Source organism: Rhopalosiphum maidis, chromosome 2, assembly GCF_003676215.2.
Source record: "Rhopalosiphum maidis isolate BTI-1 chromosome 2, ASM367621v3, whole genome shotgun sequence".
In the NCBI taxonomy this organism is placed as follows: domain Eukaryota; kingdom Metazoa; phylum Arthropoda; class Insecta; order Hemiptera; family Aphididae; genus Rhopalosiphum; species Rhopalosiphum maidis.
Window position 1 is genome coordinate 2,835,709 of NC_040878.1, and position 26,952 is coordinate 2,862,660.

The following is a 26,952-nucleotide window of genomic DNA, read 5'->3' on the forward strand; positions in this document are numbered from 1 at the left end:
ATAATTTCCAAAAAAGTATTTATTTAATTTAATTTTAAAAACAAAAATGTTTACATATCAAGATCGAAAAACGAATTTATACCATATATTTATTTAGTTGAATTATTTTCATTAAAACGTTGCGTAATTGGTGTTAATGCATTAGATATATTTTTTATTTTTTTATGTGGAAATCATGAGCATACCATTTTAAAAAACACTCTTCACTTTTACTGATCAATTAACGAACCCTTTTAATAGTGCTTTAAATAATTTTTATTTCCAAAATCGTAATTTTGATAAACTATTAATATTTCGGTGTTATGATAATTATTTTATATTTATTTTTAATGAATACATTATATTTCGACGATTTTTAAATAATATTTTAAGTAGGGTAATATAGAAATAGATGCAATGTTCGTGAAAATGATGCAAACATTAGTAAAGAAAATACTATTGAAGGAAAAAACATAATATAAAATGTAATTTTACATCATTATTCATTGTAATCAGAATGATTTGAAACACATTTATTTAAGTACACATTATAAAAACATGTGCTACAAATTTCGAACATTACAGATTAGTCATACACACATATAGCACTATAGCAGACGTCTATTAATAAAAAGTTCATACTAAGAAAAATACAAAAAATTTAGAAATATTCATAATTACTACATTTTAGAATTATTTGAAATTAATATTAAACAAAGAATAATTACGTTTTTAGTTATTTTATTGTAATACTCAAAAATATTATTTGTAGGTCTGTGAAACTTTTCATTCATCACTATATATTATATTATTCTTTATTACCTATAATGGAATTTTCCAAAATTCTATATTTATTTTTAGTTTATTATATTATTTTTTGGGGCGATAAAAATGATTTAATTATCAATTTTAAGTGTAGTTTATTGTAGTAAATTAGATTTAGTTGGTACTTTGGTATTTATTATTTGGTTATAATTCAAAAACATTATTCGTGAAATGTGGAAACTTAAAAATGTTATGTATATTAATAGATATATTATGCATTTTACTATACGCAATTAAATTTTTAAAATTTTTTGAAGTTTAATGGCTTTACGTATATAATTATATTCCTTAATTTGATTTCAAACATCTTAATTTTACTATAAGATAAGGTGGTTGAAAATACGTATTTTCTTTAAAGTACTATTATGTGAGTTTAATTTTGCGGTTCAAGGAGTTTCGTATAAATTTGAAAACTTTATTATGTATTTGGATATGTTCGGATCATTCCAGACGATTTTGAGTCTAATCAGCGAATGAACCTCATTTCCGTGAATCTTATAAGCGGCGTCCAGTATACTATGTATCAAATAGATTATTAGGAAAAAAAAATATTTGCACATGTGTGTAAAATTTTAAAAACTTTCTGCAGATTTCATAATATAATATAGTCTCAAAACAAATAATACTAGAAACACTAATAAAAAGTTAACACGTCTTATGGTCATAGTCCATAGCCCATAAGGCTAAATATACTTTAAAAATATTTTATTATTTTCAACAGTCAATAATGTTCATTAAAATCGCGTTTATGCAACCTGTATGTATAAACATAGAAAATTGCCTGTATCGAACTCCTTAAAAACAGTCCGTTTGCAATTTTCTATACGAGTTCATTGAAAATGTTCTACCTTCGTCTTGCTACCATATTGCGACGCCGTGGCCATGTGACGTGTGCGATAAGTTGTTCTCCCAAACTAACAATTTGACCGGTCACCTGCGGTCTGCGGACGCACACAAGTGAAAATCCGTACGAATGTGACGTGTGCGACAAGTCGTTCTCTGAGAAGTGCAATCTGATCAAACACCAGAGGATGCACACTGGTGAAAAACCTTACGAATGTGACGTGTGCGATAAAACGTTCTCCCAAAGTAACAGTTTGACCAATCATCTGCGGACGCACACAGGTGAAAATCCGTACCACTGCGACGTGTGATATCAGTGGACAGTGGCAAGTCGTCCACTCGTTGTTGCAGTCTGACGAGTCACAATAAAAGGGCGAACCAGAAGTCGATGTTTTGTATATGCGGACGTGTCGGTAAATTTCACGACTCTAGGTGGTTTGAAAAAAATGATCCTTTCATTATGATTTCAATTATTAATGATGCTATACTGATAATTATGCTTGTGACAGTTAATAACATTTAATTATGTTCGTTATTAACTGCACACATGTGTTAATTTCATTGTTTTGTGTGTATCAAAAATAAATAACGTTTGTAGCGAAAATCATTTAGTCGTTGTCCTTTATTTTTAATAAATAAGCAGAGTTAAAGGTATATCGTAAAAGTAGTATACAAGATAAAATTACAATATAAAATAATAATTACGAAGTTAAAACAAGAGAGGAGTAATTTACGATGTGTAAATAGTAACGATGATAAGACCCTATATCGCCACATTAGGTACTTCTTCTTGGAAAAAAAATTACCTGCTTTTTGGACGTTATCGGCGTGAGCTGTGCAGATGCTGTGTTTAAACTTAAGTCTTCGGCGAGCGATGACGATCGGTTTGTCGTCATTGGAATGTAGTTGAACAAAGCTTGGTAGACGTGAATGAATTTTGAAATCCTAGATTAATATTCCATATTTTATTGAAAATATCATTGTTATTAATATTAATTATATCATAGGTAAATTAATTTAAATTAATATCAGGAATATTAATAGGTATATTACCTTAAGTTATAAACTCTAAATTAGTTTATAATATCATTATCTCCCATATATGATTTTTATGAATTAAATTTTATTTTTTAAATATTTAGAATTAATTTTACTGAGCATGTATGGTATTAATATACTCAATATTGTAATCTTGAAGTCATAAATATTTACGTTATTTTACGTATTGAGACAAATTCAAAGTGTTAGTCTATAAATCATTTAAAGATTTGTATACGTGATTTTATTTGTTTGATATTGAAGCGTAATTTGTTACTAAATTAGTAACTGATTTAGGAATAAAAGTATTTATTAGTTTATTACAATATTATATATGTAATTTAGATTATCTCATTTGCATTATTTTTGTAAAAATATATAAACTAATCTGAAGCACAGCAGTAAACGTGTGTAATATTGTTTTGACGATCGTGATATCGTGTACCCAGCAGTATCAAATATTCAAACGTAGGTAGTACTTGTTTGTGATGTAAATTTGAAAGAACGTTTCTCTAGATTCTTGTTTATATTAGACGAATGTTTTTTAACCGCAGGTATTCAATAGCCCTGATGTAGATTGTGGATGAAATTGCGTAGGTTTATAGTGTATAATGTATATTATATTTTTTAATATTTAAAGGACATTTAGGTGCGATCAAAACACTACGAAATTATATAATAGTTTGCTGTATATAGGTCATCTTATTAATTTTAAGATTATGACAAATAATATAATTATAATAAAAATTGTTAAAAATTCTTTGACTTGTCATTATATGAAGTAAAATTTTTTGATAATTATAATTATTGCCTCCTTTATCATTTAAAATATTTATTTATAATTATTTTAATATATATTTTATAACAACTATATAAACAATAGACTTATAAATATTATTACATATTTCAAAAATCCTTTAGATTTTTGTATAGTTACCAATAACTTAATAGTTGACATTAAACATTTTAGTAAATAGTGGATGATAAACTGTATCGAGTAGTTGACGGTTAGGATAAGACTTATTATTATATATTTATATCGTATAATCATTTAAACTTTTTGAGAAAAATTAAAATTTTTAACACACAATAAATAAACACAACTTTTGTTAAATATCAATGATAATGTCGAATATCAAATAGAACTATTTTTACCATTTTACCTGTTTTTAATTTAATCTAGCTTTAACATTAAGATTAACCGAATACAATTAAGTTAACGTTCTGACCCAAGTAATCTGTTTTTAGTAGACTTTGAAATTATGTAGTAGTTACTGTAGTAGTGTAGTCTATACCTACATAAAATTGTATGCGTAATTTATTTATTATTTACTATATTATGTAATTTATTTTTAAACACGACAAATAACAATTGACATGTAATAACCGCATTGATAGGTAAATAGTACACATTACCTACACGACTACACCGGGTTACACGTGATAGTATATAATCTGCACAAGGCTTATAATTTTACTGTTTAGCACGCATTAATGATAATAAATACTAAAATTGTTATGCAATATTAAATAAAAAAAAAAACATAAAATTCTAAAGTTACTTCAAAAATTGATTAAAATGTTTTTCCATATCTAAATCTAAATATATTTATTCTAATTGTATGATATTGCAAAATAAAAAACAATTTTAAAATATCTTAAAATAAATTTGTAGCTAAATCAATATATGTTGGGTAAATATATATTTATTTCAATGGTATAGATTTAAAAACATGATACGTATCCACAATCCATGAAACCTTTCCTACTTAAATTTAATTAGACCTTGAATTTAAATCATCTTAACAAAATATGATTGTGCAATTTAATGTCCTTTGTTTGGAATAAATAATAAATTTATTTTGCAAACGTATAGGTACAACAGCATTTCATTCAGCAGAATTGATTATTTCTGTTGTTAGATTTAATATTAAGAGTAAATTAACTAACTATGAAATTTGAAGATAAGACATTATCTATGTTTGTACATTGGGTTTTTACAATATATATTTTATTGTTTTTAAGTGATTTAATAGAATGTAGAATTTTACAATAAAAAAATGTCCATACAAAAACAACGTAAAAAACAAACTTAAAAACATAGATAGGTAATGTTCTAAATTCTTACCTTTAAGGTTGATAATAATTCATTCTATCAACAGTACCTACCAACCTATAATAAAGCTAACATTTCAATATTTCAGGATAGTTCAGAATTCTACTGAACACATATTTTATAGATAGTAAGTTTGTAAGATGGTAACTTTTAATAAAAAATATTTTAATGTTAATACAATCATATAATTAAATACAAAACATATACAAATTTGAATTTAATAAGCTTATAAAAAATAAATTTATTGTTTTCAGTTTAAAGAATTAACGTATAATAATAGGTCAACGGTCAACTATGTTAATTCATGGACATCGAGTTTTTAAGATCTTATATAATGCAAGTGATTTAGTTTTTTTATTATAATTAAAAATATTTATATCCTTTTGTACAAGAGTTTTTGCCCTATATATAGTTAAAATTATACACTTCAAACTTTTAAAGTTGAAAATTTCAATAATTATTTAATGATTGTACTAACATATTATTTTAAAATCTTATAACAAACACTAAACCACGCATCATCCTTTATCTTAATAGTATTTAGACAATTATATTTGTTAAGATTTCTTAGGAAATTACTACCTTTATCTATGTTTAGAAAGTAAAAAACAGTGTAAATTGTTTTCAGTAGTTGTTTTTTAAAGAAAATTTCTTTGTGAATGGAAAGGGTGATAATTTAAATTTTGTTTCAAGTTTTTACGATTGGATTTTTTTGAATCACAAAAAATCTACTAACATTTTAAAATTGTTTTTTTCGTTTAAATGTCCCTTTTCTTAAAGATTTGAACATGAATTTATTGTAAAAAAAGATTGTGCTAAGCTATGTTATTTCAACGTTTCTAATGGTTACTAACTAAAAACTATGTATTAAATAACAATAAATACATAACCTTATTACTTTTTCAAGTTTTAGATATTTGAATTGAAAATTATGCGAATTTTCAACTATGTCATACTAGAAATACTTTCGTGATTTTGAATTCTTTGAATAAGTTTATCAAAATTCGAATGCACATAAAAAATTGTATCCTTGTAATTTCATTTTTTTTTTTTTTTTATTGCTAATAGAGTGCTTGCGAGAATTATTATACTACGTTTTTAAGTTTTTAGTTTGAGAAAAATGATCGTAATAATTTATAGAAAATAAAAACCTTTATAAAAAGCTTAAAAAAAGCCAGAATATTTATACAATTATACCATGTCTAAAAATAACCCTTCCCTAAACCCCAAATACCAAAAGTACCAACAAGATATAATTGGTTACTAGAAACCACCTTCTATGTTGTAGAATAAAGAACTTTTATAACTATAAAAAACAAATACACATCATTGTAAAACTTATCACTGCTCAAAATCTAAAATTGAACAGATACGTAAAAATAATTTAAAAAAAATATATTATTATCATAACTAATATAATATATTCCTTGTTTCACTCAATATGCAGATGTTGGGTCTCTGTAATATATTATATTTATTATGTTTAACAGATTAAGTTCTATTGTTAAAAAATATAGTTTGTTTATCATTATATTATGTCGGGTTTATGGGTTAAATGTTAATAGACCCTAAATATTTAATTTACAATACGCTCACGTAAATTCTTGAAGCCTTACACTTTATTTTATTTTATTAGATATCGTAGGGTCTTTATAACCGTCATATTACATGTTATTTTATGGTAATATTTTAAAGTATTGTCGGTAGAACAAAATTATATAAATAGTAATCTATTGTATGCATGGTAATTTATTAGGTATTATCAATAATACAAAATACAAATGTTTGAAAATATAGAAGTATTGATTGGAAATTACTAAGTAGGTGAATCTTAGAACCCTCTTTTTATTATTTTTATTATTTAACTTCTTTAAATGTATACTTTGAAGTTTTAATATACTAGTAAAAGTATAACTATGTATAATTATATTACAATATAGGCAATAGCCAATAGGCATAATGCTATAAACAATTTATTCGCTTAAGATATTATACAATATAAGTACTGTATACTATACAAGTTGGTACTATACTATTAATAAATTAATCTAATAATGGAGATTTTATTTTTACCTATGAGTATATTTAAAGATTAATTATAGCTTGTAAAAATTATGCAGAGTAAATTATAATAATAAGAATAAATTATAAATTATAATTTGACGCTTCATATTAAATATATAATTTTTATTCTATAACATTAAACATGAATAATATAATAACTTATGTCTTGTACGGCCAATAGTCAACTTATAAATTACAAAAAGGAAAGTTTTGATTGGTGAGAGGATATGGTAAGTAAATCTTATGCTATTTTCTGTTAAGTTTACGTGACAATTTGTCCCACTCATGATTACATTTACAGTATCGATAAAAATTAAATTATTAAAGGACAATTACTAGTAAATTTTAATAGAAATCAAACGTAGGCTGGTATAAAAATATGATCGGTTTAACACTAAATTAAACATTTGAATAAATTATTTATAATAGAATACTTAAACGGTTTAATTGTAAGTTAGTTATACTTACTAAAAAATGTTGATAGCTTAAATCATAAGAGAATGTAATAAAGTTTTAAAACAATTGTAATGTGAATTATTCATAAAGATTTGCATTTTTGAAATAATAATTTATGATTGAGAGGTATCCTGTAAATTGTAATTGTAATTTGTAACGATACATACACAGTATAATCATTTATTTTACGATATAGTCGTTTTTAAAACTAAGGTCAACAGCACAACTATATAAATGTGCATACAACAGTAAATTAAATTTGTAAATTTACACACCACCAGTTGAAATGTTTTCAGACTGCAAATTTAATTAAATACAATAAAACTATGAAAGCGAGTATTGAGTACATGTACCTACATTTCACACAAAATTAGATTAGCATTTACATAATGTCCTGCTGAAACATGTTTTGTTTAATATTGAATTTTTTTTTTTTTTTTTTTGGAGTAAGTCCATTTCCTGATCTCGTATCTTTATGATCTTCCTATATAATAAATATACAATTATTCAAATGTGTCCTTCTTTTCTTTTTTAAGTGCTTCTTCGTCAGAACTTTATTTTTTTGTTCAGTTTGTTTTACAAATGCGTAATCGTCACTTGTTATGAATATAAGCCATATTAGACCAAGTGTTTATTCGTTGACAGAAGTACCTACCTATGCATTTTGTTTAGGTACGTCATACATATTATTATGCTGCGGATATAGATAATTGTAACGCAATGAATTCTATTTTTAATATTATTATACTTATTGGATAAATAGTGTTGTTTTTACAGAACGGACGAACGTAAATTGTTTTTAATTGATCCGTTTACAAAATAAGTAATTACCTACGTCGATGATAAGTATAAAGACTAAAGACGTAGGTACCTATTAAGTATTAAACCAAGTATTTGTTTATTAAAACATTCAAAAGTAACAAGTAAGTACCTACTTACGTATTTTTATCATACACACTATAGGCAGGTACCTAGTATAATAAAATAACTAATAATTAGTATACTACGCATAGAAAATTGTAATTTAACATTTAACCAAACGAATTCTAATTTTATTATAATATTACCTATTTATGACAAACTGTTTTCTGTTAGAGATTAGAAAACAAATTGCAATACATTGATTTTATTGAAATCTGTTTAAAAGTTTTATCGTTGTTAAGATATATACGTAAGCATTTAGATTTTATAACTTTTTTTTTTTAAGTGATTAAAGTGAAAGACGTACAAAACAATATTTTGATTTTACTAATTACATGAATAGTTGATTTTTATTTACTCACTAACTCAAATAAGTAGATTATATTAGTTTCAGAATGAATATACGTTATTAATAAACGACAAAACAAGATTAAACGCTTAGTTAAGTATTAAATTTAGCTCCCCACTTTACCAGTTGTATACGAGTAGACTGCATAAAAATATAAATTTAGATGATTTACACAAATATGATGCAGTTTTATTTGGACTTATTATTTGATTATCATTTTCGTATTATTCAACTCACATTTACTATTATCGAAGCAATGGTTATTCATTGTTTTCGAAATATAATAATATGATATTCTCAAAAAAATATAGTAAAATTTGATTTCCAAATCATTAATAAATTATTATTCGTTTTTTGATTAAATTTACACAACTATGATAGGTACCTATATTATATGAGTATATTAGTATTATATTTAAATGTCGAGATCTATACGCGATGTCTAGGGCCTATCGTATTCTGCTTGACTGTGAATTTTGTCTCAATAATCAAATAAAATGCGATAATATTAATTAAAACGTTTTACTTTTCAGTAGCTAGTTGACAATATTTATAATTCAGATCTAGATGATAAATATATTGCTTTTACAACATTGTGTTTTTTTTTGTTATCGTTTTTTAAAACAGTAAAAGTTCTTAGATTTTCAACCCTGATATTGATTTTTGGTAGCAAATCGGATTTAGTTAGATCATTATGGAGTTGAGGAGTAGTATTATGCAAGCAGAGCCTCCTTTGTTGTCGATTAAATATGAAAAAAAAGTTGTTATGGAGTAGTTAGGGGTTAAAAATTAAAAAATTCTGTACTTACTTACTTTTTAAATACATTTTTAAAAGACCAAAAATAAAAAATTAATAATTAATTGTTATATTTTTTTTATATTTTTTTAAAGTTAATTTTTTTATGAATTAGCAGGTATTTGTTTGACTATTTTCTCGATTTGCACTACCATAGATTATGTGTAAAACCAACAATAATTATGAATTTTTATATAAATAAATTTTGTTTTTTGATGTAAGTAACTAAAAAGAATCATTATACTTATAAAATTTTACAACATCAAATTTCGACTTGTTAATTAATAATTGACGATAAAAAAATGTTCACTCGTTAAAAAACATAAAAATTAAATACAACATTTCTCATGAGTTATTGCTGTTGAAAATTAAAAAAAAGTTGAGCGTAAATCCAAAATAAATTTTTATAAACGTCTATAACGTTAAAATTTTGATAAAATTCATAAAAATCATAAAAATTTCCAATTTATTTTAAGTTAGAAATTCATAACCATTAAAAGATTCCCCATAAGTTTTCCTACATTTAATCAAAAAAAAAAGTTTACCGGATTTTTTTTATGAGTATTTAAAGTTGTGTTTTCAGTTATCGCACAAACATGCCACTTATTGCCAACCCGAACATTTATTAGTTATTAGTAATAACTTATTACTTATTAGCTCTAAAACGACGAAAGTCATAGTTGTCAAAATAAATGGAATTATTTCCAAGATTATATGTAAAAAATTTAAACATTATATTTATTTTATTGCAAATGTATCGTGCGATTGTTCGAAGACTAAAATCCGACTGTAAACTTACTACAAAATATAATCTTTTACAAATGAAGATTAATACGCAATGTCGCGCAATCTTGATTAAGATATATTTTTATCGATAAGATGATAAGCAATGATAATCGTGAAAAATATATGACTAAATTTGTGTGCAGTAATGGGATATCTAGTATTTTAAAATCTGTGTGTAGTTTTGTCCTATGCATATTTTGCGCATTTGTGCGGTAAGTGGTAACGTCGACGTCGTTTGAAGTTAGTCATTGGAGAACTTGTAAATCAACAAATTTTTATAGACGATTTTCTTATTTTGTCGTAATTTAAAAACTATTAACAGTAAAGATTTGTAATTTCCATCAAATGTTTATTTAAACATTTTCTAAACGTGATAGGATTTATTCGTTGATTTTTTTTATAGTACTTCCATATGTTACTATATAAATATTATAATATTATACAACTCCATGACTTCAAGTTTTTACCTAGTTATACCTACCACGAACTTAATCATTCCCTAGACTGAAAAACCGTCTCTGTGTTCAGAATCGTTTTTCATATACAAACATATGGGGGTTTATAGATCATTGAATTAAAATTTAAAATTTAATACCTTCCATTACAATAATCCACTTATAACATACTATACAACAGAGCGGTACCACTTGACCACCTATTTTAGTTTGCAAATTTTCATCAAATAAGTTGTTATAATTTCCCTTGTTCTATAAATCCGGTTTTTCGTAATTATCATACAGGAATGTTTACGTGACTGAATTTAGTTTTTTAATATTTCACTTCTAGTTAGAGTTGTTATCAAATTTTTAATTTATGGAACTAATATTTATTAAGAAGTTTCGTCAAATAATAAGAATAAATAGAGTTAGCTGGAAAATAGTTCTAAACACGCCCATAGTGGCCATAGTAATCACATATTTCCTTAAATTCCTGACCACAAAGGCATAAAAAGATTAAAGAAGTCGATTTTCTTTTTTCCTTTAAACTTTTCCAACGTTAATATATAGTACATAGTAGCTTGAATTTGCACGAATTCCCTAACCAATCATCCTACAATCCATTTTCTTGAATCCCACATTTACCCAGAATCCCATAATAGTTTAAAAGTCTAATAATGCCACCTAGTAACTACGCGAATCCGCGATAAGTAATGATAAATTGTATAATTTAATGGTTTTTATTTTTGTTTATTATTTCAGCTTAGGTATTTAATATTTATATTTTTTCCGATATGACAATGTTTACAATGTCTAAATGTCTAGTGTTTGTTGTTGTTACTCGATAGTCGATAATAATATAATTGTCTAAACCACGGATATTAAGGTTAAGGTTACATTACGTTTTCCACCGTATTTGATTAATAATAAATGAACGAGGTCGATAGCGTGTTTACTGTTTTCAACACTTTTTTTGTTTTTCCCGGAAAAAGTTAAATTTAATTATATCTTTATAAATAAGAAATATTTTCAGAAGCATTTAATTTAAAAATATCGATACAAACATTAAAATAGATACTCATAAGTATACCAGAAAAATAATTTAGACGTTGCTTATCTAACATCGACATTTCGAAATAGTTGAATTGATTAGTAAATAATGAACGTTTAGAAACGTTTTTCATATTCTATTTTAAATCCATAATGCTTTTTAATAATATTTCTCTTATAAGTTACTCTTGTGAGACAGCATTTTTAAAACGAACTATTATTAAATCAAAATTAAAGTTAGTGATGACTGATGAGTTTTAATACTTAATAATTATGTAACAGAGGTAGCCAGCGAGAAGAGACTCACGAGCCACCAAATATATTAATAAATATGAAAGAGCCAAAATGTAAAAAAAAAAGGTTATATATAAACATAAATATACATAAATTTATATAAAACATTTTTTTTTTGTAAAAATGTCACGATAATATAGGTACAAGCCGCGGTTTACTGTGTAAGAAATAAGGACAACGAATACACAAATTCGTGTTTCTGCAATAAACATAAGAATTTAACAGAAAAATTGTTAATGGTTGACACTTTGACAGAGACAGCGGCCTGTGTGACACATCTGTCGTTATCTCGGCGTTCGAGTTCATTGAAATCGGTGCATGCCGCATCATTAGTTTTCGTGTTGAAACGATCGCAATCGCAAGTAAAAACCAAAGGCTGCGCGCGGACGCCGCTTCCGCCTTTAAGTAGTTTATATACCTAGCTATATGGGTTATTCATTTTAAAGAAAACCTGGTTTAAATAATGGGATAAAAATAAATACAATACCTTATGTTACCTTATATCTCATTCATTATTTATTAATTACTAAACATTGCCATTTACCTATTTTTTTATTTTTTATAGAATTTAGAATTATTTTTTTGATAGACAGTCGTATTTATACGGTACAGGCGGTACAGCTTAAAATTTTAAGTTGTAATTTCTATTATGCCCAAGGTGCACATAGGATAAAAATGAAACTATCTTTAACTATACCACGACGATTATTTTAACGATTGGGCATAAGTCCAGTGTACAGGTTATTAGATTTGTAGGTATTATTTTCATCACGGCGTGTGCTGATGTAGTGATATCGTCACATTAGACAGTTCATAATAATTATATTTTTATGGCGTGATAAAATATGAAATTCTGTTTTTGTAATAAATTTTATCTGATTTTCTTTTTTTTCTTTTTAGATATTAATGTTTCATTATTTTATAAAGCTGCCAAATCTTATTATCTACGGCATTATCGACTATTATTACATAATATAAATTATGATAACTATTATACTATTTGCACTTTTCAATTATAAAATCAAAAATCATAATCAACGTATAAAAGATTTTTTTATTTATATTTAGTAGATATAATGGTATTTTGAAGGTTATAGACTTATAGGCGCAAATAATCTAAATTGTTTGGGAGGGGGGATTTATTTTAGATTTTTTACATTTTTATGCTTATTTTTAATTTTGGAGTTTTGTCTACAACAGTTGGCCCAATTTTTTTGGATGCCATTGTTTTTAAATTTTAAATCATTAAAATTGTTAATTTTCAAAAAAAAAAAATTATTCTGCAAAGTAGAAAAAATCTATGAATTATTTAAGTTTAAAATTTTATCAAAAATATTGTTTTAAACACACGTTTTTTATTGATGTTTAAAACGTTTAAATAAACAAAATCAATATGTTTTTTCTGATGTTTTAAACGTGTTATAAACTAACGTTTTAAACAAAATGTTTTAACATAAAAATACCCTGTTCATGCGAAACAAATATAAAGACCGCGAGAAATATAATCTAAAATTGATTAATATTATATCAATTACATCATTCACATTCATTATTTATTACGGCACTTATCCCAAAGTGGGATCTGTGTATCACTGCAGGATACCAGTTACCCATGCCTCACTAAACAATTATACTCATCACTTCTAATTGTAATACATTTTATAACAGATTGTTGTTTATTAAATTAAGCAAATAAACAGAAAAGTCTAAATATATTAAAGTCAAACATACGTATAGTTTTGTATTATAGAAAATTATTACATGATCAATTTATTTATTATATTTCTTTCTTACCACATTTTCTTCGGTAAAATAATAATAATTTTTTCTTTTATAAATACTATAGAATAAAAATAATAATAATTTTTAATATGTTTAATTTTAAAATTTTAGAAAAAATAATATTTACTCAGAAAATTTTTGATTTAGGGAGATTTAGTATAGTTTTGGGAGGTCAAAGTCCCATAAACCCTCCTTTATATTTACGCTCATGTTAAAGATTTTATATAATATAATATTATATTATAATCAAATGTGCTAGTGTATGTAATCTGTAAAAATGTATCTATAATAATTAATATACTAGGCTTTGTTATTCATGATACACCCACAAAAAAATGCATTGTATAAACTTTAAACATACTACTGAAACCGAATGGTAGAGCAGAGACTGAGATAGAAGAATGATATGACGTTCTTTATTTAATTATTGTATAGGAATTTCGGTTTAATATATTAATATTGTAATCGTTATTGTATACGAAAATGTAGTAGTCATATCTATATGAGCCCATGACAATAAGCTCTGTAAGATAAACCGATATCAATTTTTTTTTTATTATTATTCATCCATAAACTATGATATCTTAACAATATTAGATTAATATAATAGAGAATAATAAAAAACTAGTTCCTGCTTAACTATATAAATATACAGACGGAGATGTAGATAATAAGTGAAGCAGATATTTAATAGATCCCCTGTAAATTGCGGTATGCTATTTAAAAAAAACTCGTGTTAAAAATTAATTTATAGACATGGATTTCAATACCGTATTCTTTGCTTGAATGAAATAAATAAAGTAATATAATAGATTAATAATAGACCTAAATCTATAATCGACGACACCGCTGTAAAAATTAAACAGCCTTTGTTTATTACGTTGATCTATGTGTTTATGACGTGTATATTATATGTATGATACATTCATACGAGAGGATGAGATGCTGCCATTTTGAATAATAAATGCATAATACTGCAGTGAACTAATGTCTTTTTCAAAATATAAATTTTTTTCGTCTTTTACGACGCGCGGCGGTGGTCTTATGAGCGTGTGTCTTGGTCTGGCTACAGGTTGCAATTTATAATACGATATAGATACCCTAACTCTCATTATTTTCTTTAAAAATAAAATTATTTAAATTCTTCACGAGTTTTTTCTACGTTTCAAAAACATACAAAAGCAAATTTGCGTTTATTAAAACCCCAATTTGTATTAGCTTTAATATTATAGAGTAAATATTGTCAATTGACCTATTATCATACTTAGAGGAAAAATTATATATATTTCAGTATTTGTACATTGGTTTTTCACTTTTTAAGTGAATTATTAGTGTGCAATGTAAAATATTACAATATTAAAATTAAAAATACTCAATATCTGCTGAATGCAAATGTGTTGTTATTGTACATTTGTATAATGAATATTATATATGAGTGTAATAACGTTCTATATTTTTAAATATTTAACTTGTTTATGTCATATAAGGAGTATAATATTGCGACAACTCTTTTTTTCTAATGAGAACTTGACTTTAACTGTAAGTTGTAAATGTTATAATGAATGTGAATTTTTAGTTTTGATAAAAGTATGTAGACAGAAATTCAAACGAATTGTTTATGCATTTTAAACTTTATATATTCAAAAAATAACCCATGCTATAGGTTAGAAATATGGCTATGATTATTTGAAAATTATTGATATTAATTTTCTAATTTGTTGAATTCTAAAGTTGTCTTGGTTTGGACACAATTATTGTATATACTGAATATTATACCTATTTTATAATCGAAATAAAACCATACGATTATTATCCTTATAGTACATAAAATTTAATATTATTCAGAAACGGCTCGTTTATTTATTATTCGATGTAGATGCATCAACATTAAAAAAAAATTATTTACTTAACAATGTGTAGTAAAAAAAAGATAGTTTTTGTTTGAAAATAATAAGTTTATGTCAACACAGGACATTCCTTAAATAGTATAAATGAATAACCCAAAGAATATATGTGTGCGATGTGTGTAGAGTATCTATATATTTTATATAATATATTATATGTACGTGACGTCGGTCGACGATAATAATTTTTTTTTTTTAGATATCCGTAAGTTATAGGTCTGCCTTCTTTACAAATTTGGACATATATTTCATACAGTCATAAAAAAAATATGATTATATTCGCTAGACTAATGTACAATCAATTAATCAATGATATCGCGAATGCGACGATGACACGAGTACACGACGATTACGAATAATTAACAATGAACCCACGCGCACGAGATTATTACTTGGTAAAATTGTATATTATTATTTATTGTGGTTCTTTTCCGTTTTTACTTTTTCTCGTCGTAAGCGGATTGCAAGCACCAGTATTGAGTTTACACTAGCAGCTATAGTATGTATATGAAGTGATGTCCGTTCAAACAGTTGATAAAACATTTCATGCAATGCGTAGATGTATAGAGTTGAATACTATGCAGTTTTCTCGCTTATCTATACAATGTTTTGTACTTAAATATAATATGTGCACAGTTGTCAGACTGTTATTTTTTAAATGAAATACATTTCAGATAATTAATATATATTGGAAACACAAAGTAGTTTGAAGTAGCTATTGATAAAACTAATTTATTGTAGAAAAATCAATGTATTAGTAAGGGTCGTAACTCGAAGTCATGAACGTGTTAGTGAGTCACGACGCCAATCGCTTAGTTCCTTTAATCTAAACTTTTAAATTATGATTACAAAAAAATAACTATATATTTGTATAGGTGCTTTAATATATAATAAATGTTTGTATAAATAACAATTTCTAATTTAGAATATAAAAATAAAAAAAAATTTAAATTAAGTAGCCACTCTACTGTACAATAGGTATAGAGTGTTTTTCGTCACTAAAGGTAATCAGAGTTAATGAATTGATGAGTTAAAATTGAATTTAATGATAAATTATTGTAGGCGATGAGCAGAGACTCTGAGAGATTCTGAGCAGAGACGATTTAAAATTTTATAATCAATGTTAGGTAAGGTTTTTAATTTTACAAAAGTTACCAAAACAATTATTTCAATAATAATATTAAAACTTCAACAAATGAGTTCTTATTTTTTCTAGATTATTTAAAAAAAATACTAAACATTTCTACTTTTTACGTCTCGCAAACTAAATCCAATTCGCTTCTAGAAATTTTCCTTGAAATTGATGAAAGGAGAAGTATTTTTTCTACTAGAAAAAGTATTTTCTGTAACAAAAATAAGGAAAAAAGAATCTAATAAAAACAGATATTTTAAAATTAATACATTTATCGCTCTGCTCAGTATTTAATCTAATTATTATTAATAAAAAAAGGTATGTTTTAAAAGTCACTAATGATGGCATTTAAATTAAAAGGAATAAGGCTATTGACATTTTAGTAACCAAAAAGCACTTGTAACGTATTTTGGTACCTAAACTATGTATCGATTTTATTTATTATTATCCATTATAATTAGGATTTATAATTTTAATAAACTAATTATCGGATACTCTGATCACTTAAAATAGAAATTCCACCTTAAAATGAGCTTTTTATTAAATAATAATATTGTGTATCTAATGAGTGAGATACAATTAAAATGAGTCTACTTATCATTTTCAGAGAAATATCTTTTTAATTAAATGATGTACACAATTTTACAAAATCAAATAAATCATTCAAAATATTCAATATCCCTAATATTATAGCTGTAGTCGAGTATATTAACTTACTAATTGTTAGTGCTGCAATAATCTAATTTAGCTGATGAATGTGAATATGTGAAAATCCAACGTCGACAATTAATATTTTATTATTACTTTAATTCGTATAAAATCGTATTTATGTGTACTTTCTCCATTCGTGAATCGTACGAATACTTGGTAAATTATTTTGGTTTTTGCATAACATTTTTGAATAATTTAAACTATTTTTATCGACACCATTTATTTTTAAGCTGAAATTAATTAAATAACATATATTTTTAATTTTGTAGTCGAATGCAGAAATAAAAACCATTAGATTGCTATAATATTCTTGTTCTTTTTTACAAGAACAGGACTGATTATCAGGACATAATATTATTCGGGATTAGGTTAGCTGATGTAAGGAAAATTGGCATTATGTAATATTTACATATGCATACAGTGTACCCATATAGTGGGGATAAAGTATTATTTTTGAACGGCGAAAATAAATAAATAAAACTGGCACTAGGAAATCTGATTAACAGTATGAGTAGTATGACATAAATTATACTCGCGTGTTGCGTACATTGAATATCAGTTTAATCTAATCTAATGTAAACGGCTGAGGCCAGCGACGAAGAGTTCATCGAGCTCACATATTATTATTATTATTTATTATTGCCGATGGTTTCATGTAATATTACAATATTCTTTTCGACGCGGCTGGCCGAGTGACCGAACGAACAACTACGACGGCGCGTTGTCTATTCGTACGCATGACATTATTTTGGCCGCGTTCCAAAGAAGATTAAGAAAAAAAATAATAATAAACAACCCGGTATTTAATGTGATGTGTCTACAGAGTGAACAGAATGAACGAAATATAAATTTGTCTCCCATATCGCGTGTTCCGATTATAATATCAAAATAAATACCAAATGTATATAAAATAAAAGTAACATGAGTGGTATCCGCGAGTAGTGGAGGGCTGAGAAGTAAGATGCCCACTATTCTATCTTGATAAACTAATCGTAATAAGTAATAACTAAAAAAATTAATATTTTCAAAGTTTAGTGGCTCCCCTTGAATTTTGTCACTAATATATGCTACAGTTGTACACATACGAGCCAGCCATTGCTTGTCGGCGACCGTAAGTCAAATATATATATCTTATTAAGTACATATTATGTAATGTGTAGTGACGTAGTGTATTTATTAAATTCGATTGATTCTAATCAACGATGTAACAGATATTCATACACGTGTATCCCTTGAATAGGTATGAGCATATGGAATTTATTGGACCAATCGTGCTTAAGGGGCCATTATTAGTTCACTAACGATTTAATTAATACTTAGACGTTTAATGATTGCGAGAAATATAATCTAAAACGTATTGCTCATCGTCATTCCGTTATTTCTTTATGCTTATCGAGTTTTCAAAAAGTCGTTTGTGGGTAAAACAATATGTTACTCTGATTACTCTCTTTTTTTTTCGAGTTAATTATTATCTAAAAAGATTACCACGTACCTATAATACCTTATAATTGCTAATTTTACATCACAAGTCATGCGTATACGCATCGAACGCGCGTTTCACAAGACGAGATACGAGGAAAAATATTTAAACGCGCGACATGGTTACACTATTATACATATTACGTTAGTTATTATATTTATAAAGTCGGTGCCAAACCGCCGCCGCGGTCGCTTCTCACGGAAACACGCTGCAGTAGTGATCACGTAACAGACGTCGAGCTGGTTCATCGTCGTCCCGAGGATCCTACGCGCCTTCCCCTCGCCATCACCCCCCCCCCACCACACAGTAGATCCTACGAAAGCCCTCGCCAACGCCCCGGCACGCGTGTACCACCCGTCGGACGAGACGACCCGGTGGCGCGGCGGCGGCGGTCCCCAACACGGTTCACTATCCGTCCGCTCGTTTAAAACCGTGTACGCGTGTGGTGCGACAAATCAGATCGCTGTCCGACTCGTCGCCGGCAACAAGTAATAATATAATATTGGCGATCAAAATATAATATAGTATTAAACTGTAACCGCGTTATAGCCTATTACAGGTAATATGTTAATTGTTATTTATTAAATTTAACACAACGTACAATATTTATCTACGATGACCATAACGCGTCTCATAATATATACCTGTTACCTACAACTGTCTATGTAATTTATATTTTTAAATAAAAATGCAACGTTACATCTACGCTATCACCTGCATTTTATACGCATATCATACGCAGCGTAGAACATTATTATTATTATTATTATAAGTATTTATATCGCATTTGTTGTGGTTTTATTTGCACATGAACAACACTACGCTTGCTGTACCTACATAAATTATTGTCGTCGTGATATTTTATACTTGCATAGGACACGAGCGACCAGGCGGTTTCGTACACAACGAAATATAACATTTATTATGCTCGCTCCCGACGACGACTACCTAATGAAAACAATTCGATAAACAAAAACATTTAATACTATTTTGGCCAGAGTTACCGTTAATATTTTAATAATCGTGCGCGTGAATGTTTTACTGCAGGCAGACTGCGGACGTTTTTACACCAGCGCAGATGACCGACAGAACATCGGCATCCAAAGAGGAAGAACACTGCATTGATTGGATCGACCTTGAAGACGTTCGAGATCAAGTGAGTAGATAACTACTAAAGTATTTCAACTACTTTCATTTAAACTCAAAGCAATAATATGTTGTTAAATTAATATATATTTAACGTCCATTGCAATGTATAGGTAGTAGGTACGTATTTATCTAACCATTTTTATCGCGTTATCAAATTTGTATTTCATTAAGATAAAAGTGTTAATTTTATTTTTAATGAATCAAAACCCTCACCTTTATATTGTATTTCTTATGCCAAAAGAATATTTAGTAGCAATTGATTCAACTCCTTAAAATAAATTAGAAAGTAAATTAAGGAATAACTAACATATACGGCTATATTTCTAATTTTATACATACGAAGTAGTTTTCTGAAACTTTTAGCTATTAAGTTATATTTTTATAATTATTGTTTTGTTGGAAAATTTTGTACTTATATGATTTAATAAAAATTCATCATTTCTGTCTGATAGATACTTAAAGTATAGTATAATATATATTATAATTAAAACGTGTAATTTTAACATAATATATTAAATTATAAAAAAACATCTAAACTAGGATTTGTCTAGTTGTTATGTGCAGGTCTTAGGACGCTTTTAAATCGAAGAATTTTTAAAGAGTAAAGTCAACTTCAAACAAATGTTTTTGTGTTTATAATAGGATTAAGGATAAGATATACACAGTTATGATTAAAAAATATAAATTTAAATATGCATGCGTGAAACTACGAGTTATTATTTTAATTTTTCGAGAAAATAAATTTGAATTTACTTGATTATAGTATAATAATTAATAACTAACTAATAAGACTTGTAAAAAAAAATGTTACTGTTAAGAGATTTTTTGTGATAAGTCGCCTTTAATCATGTTGAATGTACTATTATTATCAGTGTACTGTAAACAAAGCCGTATCTAGCTATTCTTTTCTTTCCGGTGAAGAAGGTCCAAATTGTAATTTTAGATAATACTGGATTTAAGTTTTGATGATTGGCTAAAAACATAATATAAACAATAATTTAGAACTAAAATATTTATTTTGGTGTTAAAAATTATTTTAAACATTTGTAATTTCATCAATGTCCGGACATCATAGTTCCCCTCAAATACGGCCTTGAGTAGTCTAATAGTCAGATTAATTTGAACATCAAATTAAAAAAAGTATATAGTATGGTCAGTATGAACGATAACATTGTATATAAATATGTACGAATGTACCTATTCGGCTATATGGTAATATAGTACTTAGTACCTACTTACAAGTATAAATTACAATTTACTTATGTAAAATAAGTTTAAAAATGCTTATTTATGCACTAATATAAATTACAAGTGTATTAATTCTGGGAATGATAATAAAACAAATTATATACCAACTAAATTTAACTATATATAATTTGAATATAGTTGATAAAAGTTTAAATTGTTTGTTTTTATTTGACACTTATAATATTTTAATTATTATTTATTATCAATGTTAAATGATATTAAATTGCGGGTTGTGGTAATCGATGCCTTCAATAAAAAAAATCTCACAATTGAATGAAAATAAAAGACAATAGAAGTATAGGTAACTTCAAAACATCACTTTCATGTATATACTATATACGGTATAATCTAACTTTTAATGGTAATTCATTTTAAATATTTTTATTTTTTGAGCCAATTCAATATTGGTTTTATAATAGTATATATTTATTCGTGAAGAAAATTTTTCTATATCAGGAAAAATTGCTTCAATCTTCATTATTAAAGATGGTTTCTGGTAGTGAATTGGATTTAGTTTGTACTTGGGAAAGGGAAAAAAGGTCAAAAATAAAACAATTCCTGTTATGCTTTTATTTTTACGGATAATGTCATAAGTATGTATAGAAAACAATAATAGGTACAAAGTATAGTAGGTACAATAAGTATAAACAAAATAACAAAGAAAAAAATGATTTTCAATTTTAAAGGGATTTTTAGATAGAAAATTGGATCTAGTTTTTAAAATAAAAATTATAATCGGAAAAAAACAAAAAAGTATTAAGAAAAACCGGGTTTTTAAGTAAATCTAAATTTTCAACAAAATCTATTGTGTTTATTTTTTGGTGTACCTAACTCGAAAATGATTAATCGTAGATACTTGGAATTTTCACCAAATATTTGTATTATCATTTTGTATTCACAATACAATTTTAAAAGTATTTTGACTATTTTTTGAGCTATTTATAAACGTGATATGTTTTCAAGTTTGTTTAGTTATTTTTTATAAATATTCATTACAAATTGTTCACGGGTAATCTTGAAAATTTAATATAAAGATCTTTGTAAGTTATTTATTTCTGAACTAAAAAATATTTATAGTCACGATATTTTTTTATAAGCCTTCAAAGTTAGAATTTTGAAATAATTCATAAAAATCGTAACAATTAGTCAATTATTTTATAGTTAGGAATTTATAAACATTTTTGTTTTTAAACATAAGATTTTAAAATTTAATATAAGGTTTCTTTATAAGTTTTTCAACCTATAAACAAAATAAAAAATTGTACCGAAAAATTAAATTTATTTTTTATGAGCATTCAAGTTCAAATTTTTACAATATTGGATATTCAGTATATTCTCCTGTAAAATAATAATAATTATTATTATTTAATTTTAAGCAAATCAATTAGCTAATTTATTTTGAGTTTCACATTATTGAGAATCTACCTTTTTCCTTACTAGTTTTCCTTGGAAATAAATAAAAATAAATGAAAAATGTATTTATATAAATGTAAAAGAATTTAATATAGACTTTTGTTTAATAAGGTTAGTATGGCTAATTACAAAGCAGTTGTCATAAAGTTTTTATTGTGATTATTCTAACTCTTACTCTTACACAATATTTTTGTTATTTATATTACTTATAACTATATTATGTTTTAGAAGTTTGATTTTAAATATAAATATGTAACTATGAAAAATATGGTTAAATTTTTTTCAACATAATACAATAGTTGATACCTAAACACGGCTTACGTCAAGATGGTAACACCGAAAATATGTCCTATGAGACTGACTCAACGTATGTTACGTTGACACAAAGTATAATCGAAATCAGGTTTTTTTTTTTTATTATTTGACTGTTGATCCACGGCCCCACGGGTAACGGTAAAAGTCACTATAGTATAGCGCTGTGTCGTTGTCACATGCAGCCATGCAGTTTTAATGAGGTACAATAAATTATTGGTATAGCATGTACTATAATACTACTATAATACTTGTGAACCGGTTCAACACCTAATGTGTTTTTCTTATAAAATATCGTTAAATGTTAAATAAATAGTATTATTTTATGTATAAATGTATATTGGTCATTGGGTAGCACTGTAGCTTATGTTTTATAGCCTATAGGGTTAAAATAATTAATATGTATGTGTTTGTATCGTTAAAATATAAATGTATAACTGTTATTAAATACATTTATATTTTAATGCTGTTAATACATAAAAACAAATTATACTTCCGATAAGAAAGTAAAAATTCTGTAAACTTTTCTTTTTTTTTCTTTTATAAATCTGAATACATTTGCGATTTAAAGTGTTCAATACCTGATATATTCGAGATTCATCGTACCATTATTATCTAATAATTTTTATGATTTCAGTATAATTAAATTAAATTAGATTTATTAAGTATAAATGTATGTACAAAGTACAACTTAACATGGTTTCAGTACAACTGAGAAAACTTTTAAAAAATATATATAGATAAATAAGCATATTAATTATAAATAGTTAGATAATATCTGAATAACCCAGCTCGCTTATAGAAAAAATGTCGTGAAATTATTAAAATGCCTCACAGAACAACAGGTACATTAAAATACATTATTAGAATAACATTTGAATTACTATACTAATTTACCGAGTATATTGACAGTGGCATAATGCAATATATTAGTCTTTATTATGGAACTATTGTAACTATTCAGATAACCACAACGACGTGTGAAATGATTCATGTAAATCAGAGATAATACAAAACCCACTGTTATATAGATACATGTATAATAAACCACAAACGTTGAAAAATTAGGTTAATTAATCTATTGAAAGATAGTGGGTTATAAAAAATGTGATTTAGTAATATTATTATTGAATATTTTGCTGCATAAAAAAAAATAATTAAAAATCGTTTTACTCATTACAACGAATACAATGTGTTAAATTATTTCAAATGTACGTAACCCTATTTAATATTAATATTAAAAACATATAAATTAAATTGATAAGAGCACACTCGTTAATAAAAGTATGTATATTTATTTTTTTATTTATATTAAATAAATTCGACTTTAGTGATTGGGTTATTAGGCCTAAATATATGTGAAATTATAAAATTATATATATTTTGTATATTAACCTATAGAATTAAACTAATACAAAATTATGTATATTTTCTATTTGTTATGGTATATTTAAATATTTTAATATTGGAATTATTGTTTTTGATTAAAACTATAGGTATTTATAATTATCTAGCACGATATTATGACTTTTACAACTTCATTTGAGAGTTTTTAGAATTATTAAAGTGGATATTTTTGTATTGAGTGATTTTGGATTGGAATTAAGTCTATCTAAATAACAATAATTATGGATCATTTTTACTTCTTACTTAAAATAGATATAGAAACTATTGCATTTTATTGTTTAATATTTGCAAGTATGAAAGTTATATTGATAGTCGATTATAATAGATATATTTGGAGTATTTGCTATAATTTATTTTTTTACAAATGTTAGTTTTAGGTACGTTGTAAATGAATCTCAAATTGTGAAACTGATACGCTCGTATTAATCTGTTCAGTAAATATTGCACATAATATATTAAACAATTCCCGCACAATTTTGATCGTCAAGTGGATAATAATGATAATAATATTATTCTGAGGAATAAAGGTCAAACTACGTGTATTTGTTTTTCAATTGAAATCCTTGAATATCATATGAATAACAATAGAAAAAAAATAATTCTCATTTTCCTATAGTAAATATTAAATAATGCAATAATATTACGCATGAACGACAAAAAATAAACTAATGTATGACGTATAAATGTCGTAGGTATGCTTACTGCTCAGAATTAGAATAAATAAATCATAAGTTGAACAGTTTTTAATTAATATTTGTTTGCTCTTTTCTCGAAAAAATATCTATTTCCTATATTTTACTATGATGTTTAAATATCGGCCAATAAAAGTGCTGTACAAGAATTCTAAAATTTAATGAACATTTTGAAAACTTAACGAATACGAGACCAATAGCTTCTTTCTTTTGTTTAGGGTCTGAAATGAAAAGTTTATATTTTCAATTTATTGTTATTATCAATATACATTAATGAACATACATATATTATGTAGGTAGTTTTTAATAATGATAGATTTAATCTGTATAATTCCTTATGCTACTCATATTAATATGTGTCTATATTTCCATTATTTTTAATTATTAATTATAAGTACAAAGGTATTTTAACAGTGTTGAGCGATATTGATTAATGATGTATCCTTTGACCTGTAGATGTGCAGTATTGTAAGGTAAAACCTGTATAAGCACATTTATTCAAATAATTACATATTAGTTGTATACTTATACCCGATCTTTGTTGGTTGTTGTCTTACTGTCAGTGTTCTTAAGTAATAGTATATTCAAATTTTAAGCCGATTATTTAAAGTTTTCAAGTAAGTCCTCATTAAAATACTATCAATTAGTTAAGAAAAGTATCATATACCTAATAAAAACAGTAGAGAAGAAGTAAAATAGTTCTATATATCTACTACCTAATAATTATTAATTATTAATCTTCTCAATTTTTATAATATAATTTGTTAGTGTATGTAATATGATATTATAAGTTTTAATACGTCTCGTTCAAGCTTAAATATAAAAATAGGGAACTCACTCAACTGTGTGCCTAGTTTGTATGTTTCCAATGTAAAGTACAGGCATGTTAAATTTAAATTCAATGACGATAGTTAAATAATAATTTTTTAAGTATACAAAAAAAAAAAACGGTTTTGTGTAAAGGAAATTAGTGGATTTTAAAGTTAAAAATTATATATAATATAATGCTCATAAATAAATATGGCTGTATAGTATTAAAAATATTTTTTAACTGCTGTAATAAAAACGTATGGGAAATATTTCAGATTTTGTTAGTTTTTCCCGAATTAAAAAAATTAGGAACTAGAACTATGAATGAATAATAAAGAAATTGCTTCACAAATGTACGACATACACAAAAAAAAAATATAATTTCGAATTTTCATTTAACTTTGTAAAATCTGAAATGTAATGTAATTGTTATTATAGTAAAATTCTAACGATAAAATGAATCAAATTATACTTAGATATGATTGTACATATTTTTCTTATCGTAATTAATAATTGTACAAAATAAAATAATTATTAGTAGATACATATTGTTTAACATATATTTAATTATTTTAATTCTTTATTATTACTTTATCCTCTTATATCATTATTTAACTTAAATTTAAAAAAAAATAATAAGTTGAAGTACTTAGTAGAAATCATAACAAGAAATAATTATACTGTGGCATTATTTGAAGAAGAGAGATCTTGTACATATAATATAGTAATTATCTTCATCAACTTAGCTATATTTTAGCGTTTAATTTTATTACATCCTTATTGTGTATTCTTTTTAAGCAGCAAGTGGACTACTATATAATAAGTGGCGTAACAAGGGTATGGCATACTGTGCCTACACCAGAGGCACAAATTTGTGCTTCAAAATTGGTGCTTAATTTTATTCTACCTTGAAAACGACATTTTTTTATTATACAATATACATTTTGATATGTGTATC

General features: G+C 25.6%; 2 protein-coding genes across 7 annotated transcripts in view; one reads left to right on the forward strand and one right to left on the reverse strand.

The window, feature by feature from the left end:
- Positions 1-1,718: 1,718 nt before the first annotated feature.
- On the reverse strand, positions 1,719-2,588 carry LOC113555136. Its single transcript, XM_026959472.1, has 2 exons — positions 2,454-2,588; positions 1,719-2,075 (listed from the first exon to the last, which is right to left on the reverse strand). The coding sequence occupies exons 1-2, from the start codon at positions 2,541-2,543 to the stop codon at positions 1,719-1,721; spliced, it is 447 nt and encodes a 148-aa protein (XP_026815273.1). The 5' UTR covers positions 2,544-2,588.
- A 15,956-nt stretch (positions 2,589-18,544) lies between these two features.
- Positions 18,545-26,952, forward strand: part of LOC113553267 (aquaporin-like) — a 40,113-nt gene continuing 31,705 nt past the window's right edge. For 2 of the 6 annotated variants that reach the window (XM_026956499.1, XM_026956502.1), the window contains exon 1: positions 25,705-25,801. Coding sequence is in view for 4 of the 6 variants with exons in the window: in XM_026956497.1 (XP_026812298.1) it covers positions 20,042-20,119 (78 nt within the window). In the remaining 2 variants the exon portion in view is untranslated. Of the gene's footprint in view, positions 18,595-19,197; positions 19,523-20,010; positions 20,120-25,704; positions 25,802-26,952 lie in introns of those variants that run through there. The other 4 variants (XM_026956497.1, XM_026956506.1, XM_026956496.1 and 1 more) reach the window with 4 other exon arrangements.